At 35.3% G+C, this 5,044-nt stretch overlaps 1 protein-coding gene across 1 annotated transcript; it reads left to right on the forward strand.

The window, feature by feature from the left end:
* The first annotated feature begins 2,123 nt into the window (after window positions 1-2,123).
* On the forward strand, window positions 2,124-2,777 carry LOC145096211 (uncharacterized). Its single transcript, XM_079033972.1, has 2 exons — window positions 2,124-2,664; window positions 2,737-2,777. The coding sequence occupies exons 1-2, from the start codon at window positions 2,124-2,126 to the stop codon at window positions 2,775-2,777; spliced, it is 582 nt and encodes a 193-aa protein (XP_078890098.1).
* The last annotated feature ends 2,267 nt before the right edge of the window (window positions 2,778-5,044 follow it).

Here is a 5,044-nt window from a genome sequence, read left to right on the forward strand (position 1 = left end):
AGATAACATATTCTCTTGTTGATTGTGTATGTGTATATGATTTTTGATTGTGTATATGTATATGATTGTTGATTGTGTATATGTATATAATAGTGTATATGTATATGATTGTTGATTATGTATATGTATATGATAGAAAGCATCAAAACGAGTCATAAGTTTTGTTTATTTGATAGAAGTAAAATGGAAAACTCATGATATGTTTGGATGTGTGTTGGTACTAATGATTTTGATTTATAAGGTTTTTTAGAAAACTTTGAAGTAAAACACTCTAATTCAGGTTATTTATAATTGAATAAAAAGTTTCACATTATTATGATTGAAAATAAAACAAAATTACAAATTTGCCCGTGTGCGTTAATGTAATATTTTATTGAAATAATGTTGTGTAAATAAAACAAAATTACACATTATTATGATTGAAAATGAAACAAAATTACAAATTTACCCTTTCAATTCCCTAAATAGGTAGCCCTTTTCGATTTGTGGATGATATAATTTGCCTAAAATGTGCTGAAATCAAGCTTTTTCTTGAAATAATGATGTTACTTGTTGATTGTTTATTGTTATTTGGTTTTGTAAATACTTTTTATTGTCTCAAATCGTTATTTTTTTTGTTAGAATGTGTATTATATGTAATACCTTATGAAATCATATTTGTCTATGTTATATTGGTTATTAGAAATGGGAGAAAAACAACAATGGACCAATGAGCATTTAAAATGCTTATTGGATACTTGTATTGAAGAAGTAGAGAGTGTTGGTAGAAAAGGATTGAGTTTGCAGAAAGATTCATGGATAAGGCTTGGAAGAGTTCTTAAGGAGAAATTTGGGGTTGAGTTGACTCAAAAACAAATGAAAAACGCATATGACAATCTGAAAGCCAAATACGCTGGATAGGTATATTTAAAAAACAAAACTGGTAATATATACAATTCTCAAACAAACACTTTTAGTTTAACAGTCGAGGAGTGAGATGATTTTAAGAAGGTACATATACATTTACGTTTGAAGTTGCCAAATATTCTTATACTATTCCTTTTTACATTTGGGTTTAGGGGAATCCAAAAGCTACTTCTTTGAGAACAATTCCACTGCCTTTTCCAGATCTTTGTGCACATCTTTTTGATGGAAATAGTGCCACTGGTAATTTTAGGAGTTACTCAACCCAATCATCATCAGTAGCTGGCGCATCCTCCTGTTGTGTTCCACCACTTCAGATCACTGCTACCCCTTTTCATGCAATAGATGATGATGGTGTTGACACTTCCCATCATGAGCCACCACCTTCTGCTGCTTCACCTTCTGCAACTTTACCTTCTGCTGGTTCACCTTCTGCTGCTTCACCATATACTGCTTCACCATCCGGTAACCCCAACAAAAGGGCTAAACCCTCAACTCTTGTAGCTCCTAGTGCATCACCGCCTGCTTCTTCACCTGATGGAACTTCTATTACTGCTGACGATTTAGCATTTGAAATGAAAAAAGCTCTATAAAGTATGACTAAAGGGTATACAATTTTTTATTGTTTAGAGAAGTTAGAGGTGCTTCAGTTAGTCCCTACAGATCCTTTACGCTTTGTCACATATCATATTTTTGGAGGAACCATGAATAAGAGAGAGATGTGGATGCATTTGCCCGATGTTCCCGAGATATTACGAGGATGGCTTGAGATGACGGGTACAAGTTTAGGAGTTTTGAAGGATGGAAAGATTGTCCGATTATTTTCTAGTGTTGAAACTATTTGTTATGTCTTTTTGCTTTGTTGGAACTACTTTGTTAAATGTTTTTGCCTTTGTTGGAACTATTTTGTTAGGTCTTTTTGCCCTTGTTGGAACTATTATTTGTTATTTTACTACTTGGAATATGGTTTATGTAATTTTATTTTGGTACTTGAAATATGATTAATGTAATGTTTATTTGCTACTTGAAATATGGTTTATGTAATGTTTTTTTTGCTACTTGAAATATGGTTTATGTAATGTTTTTTTAAAGTTGTACTTTGTTGATTTTAGGTTTATATGGATCACGATCAAAAGTTACTTCTCGTAATTCTTATATACATATACATCCGTTATTTTTGAAAGAGGGGTGTGAAACGATTGCGGGATAATGATTCGGAAATGACGGGACATGAATACACATTGGAGTTATTACACCGTAATCGTTTACAATGTGTTGAAGTATTACGCATGTCCCGTGACTCTTTTGTACGACTATGTGCTCATTTTTTGATGATGATCGGCCATAATCAACGTTACGTGATTATCAAGCGGAGATTTCAACACTCCAAGCAAACAATTCATAAATTTTTTTATGAAGTGTTGGAAAAAATGATGCTTTTCGCACAAGATGTTATAGTACCAACTTCTTTTAATCCGAATCCAAACATTCCAGGACATAATAGGAGGCTACGAAGGGTTTTCAAAGGAGCGGTTGGTGCATTTGATGACACTTTGATACATGCTGTTGTCCCTGCTAAGAAACAAGACTTATATAGAAGTAGGGGAAAGGGAGATTGCTACCAAAATGTATTGGCAATTTGTGACTTCAATATGATTTTTACATTTGTTGTGACCGGGTGGGAAGGGGTAGCGCATGACTCTAGAATATTATCAGAAGCAGTAGCCGATCCACAATCATCATTCCCGTTTCCACCACCAGGTAAGTTTTTGTTTTTATTAAAATATTTTTATCTTAATTTGAAAATTGATTATTGTTTTGCATTTTTTTCAGACAAATATTATCTTTGTGATGCCGCATATGCACACACTTGAGGATTTATAGCCTGTTATCGTAATGTGAGGCATTGGCTTGGAGATTTTCGTCAAAGACGTGCATTAACCAGTAAAGAAAAATTTAACCATGGACATGCAAAACTTTGGAATGTCATTGAGCGTGCTTTTGGTGTTTTGAAAGCACGCTTCCCTATATTGAAGAGGATGGCACCATTCCCGTTTGTGACACAAAGAAACATTGCCATGGCATGTTTCGCGCTTCATAATTATATAAGGAAAGAAGGACCGAGTGATGAGTATTTCGCATGATACGATGAACCCAATGTCCCGTTTCGAAATAACAATGTGGCCATTGATGATGATGAAGACGGGATTCCAACACATGGTACTATAGCAGACCGTGAATATATGACTCAGTTACGAGATGAAATTACTGATCAGTTGATGCACAATATAGATTGAATTGTTTTAAATGAAATTGTTATTGTAAAACAATTTTTTTTATTGTATGACTAATTTAGTTGCATGAATTTTATTTTCAATGTTATAAGACTATTATTATTAAAATTTTGGTGTTGAAAAATCATTTTAAGTTTGTAAAATAATTTTATTTAATATTTAGTTTATTTCAACAGCCTGCAGACGTTAAAAAACAAACAGTTTTCTTATTGCAGACTGCAGACGTTTGGTCCACCTCTTCTGTTGTAGAGGCTTGCAGATGTGGTCCGCAGACTGCAGACATTTTGGCTTCAGAAAAACAAACAACACCTAAGAGTGCGCATTTCATAGCAGCCAAGGAGAAATGGTCTATAGATAAGCTTGCGAATTTTTACGTGAAGGAAATTGTGAGGCTTCACGGTGTTCCGTTAACAACTGTGTCAGATCGTGAAAGCCGTTTCACCTCGCGATTTTGGAGAAGTCTACAAGAGGAATTGGGTACCAAGTTATGTTTAAGTACAACTTACCATCCACAGACCGATGGTCAGAGCGAACGAACGATACAAACACTTGAAGATATGCTGAGAGCATGTACTCTAGAATTCCAAGGTAATTGGGATGAACATTTACCTTTGGTAGAATTTTCCTACAATAATAGTTTCCACTTGAGCATAAAGATGGCACCTTATCAAGCTTTGTATGGACAAAAGTGTCGTACGCCGTCTTGTTGGCTTGAGGCTGGGGAAAAGCAGTTTATGGGACCGAAGATAGTCCATCAAACTGCTGAAAAGTTGAAAATAATTAGGGAGAGAATGTTAGCAGCTCAGGATCGTCAAAAGAGCTATGCTGACAACAAGCGAAGACCGATGACTTTTGAAGTTGGAGATTCAGTTTTGCTTAAAGTCTCGCCGTGGAAGGGACTTATAAGATTTGGTAAAAGGGTAAAATTAAGTCCAAGGTTTATTGGACCGTTTAAAGTTCTTCAGAGGATTGGGAACCAAACTTACAAGCTCGAACTACCAGAAGAACTGAATGGAATTCATAACACTTTCCATGTGTGTTATTTGAGGAAGTTCACGGGAGAAGTTCCCGACATGATTCCACTTTCAGAGCTGAGAATCGATGAGAACAAAAGGTTGATTGAAGAACCAGAGGCAATCGTTGACCGAAAGACTAAGAAGTTGTGACGTAAGATGGTCGAGTTAGTGCTTGTCCGATGGAAACACACGAATGGGCCGAATCTCACCTGGGAGACGGAGAGTGACATGATGAGTCACTACCCGCATTTGTTTGTTGATGTGTGATTCCGGGGACGGAATCATTCTAAGATGGAGAGAATTGTAACGCCTGTGTTTCTGGTCTTGTCATTAATAGCGATGTAATAGTCTAGGTTAACCTTTGTAACCCGTTTTAAAATAATAGAAGTGTATTATTTGAGTATTATGTGTTTTGTGCTTACTTGTGTGTCTTAATGTAATTAAGAATAAAAATAAGCGTGAAAATGAAATGTTAGATAAGCTCGATATCTATGGATAATGTTTTAGTAGTTGAAATGAGGTTTCTGAATATATAAAGAATGCCGAAATCCGAGTTATAACGAAGAAGTTATGATCTGTCGAAGTTTCGCGACAGAACCAGCACGACGCTGAATGATGTAAAATACGAAATTAAGATAGAGCGATATTTAGCCCTATTGATCTAAACGAATATTGTAGAGTTCGTTAAACTGAGAGCGTACATAAAAAGAACGCCCAAATCTGACTTCGTATGAGGAAGTTATGATTTTTCTAAGTTTCAGCTTAGCAGTATGCAGCCCGAATACTCGATTCGAGATTGAGTGATTGTTGGTAGAAACAATCTAAACGAGA

The sequence above is a fragment of the Lactuca serriola genome, chromosome 3, assembly GCF_051521515.1.
Source record: "Lactuca serriola cultivar US96UC23 chromosome 3, Lser_US96UC23_V15, whole genome shotgun sequence".
NCBI lineage: Eukaryota > Viridiplantae > Streptophyta > Magnoliopsida > Asterales > Asteraceae > Lactuca > Lactuca serriola.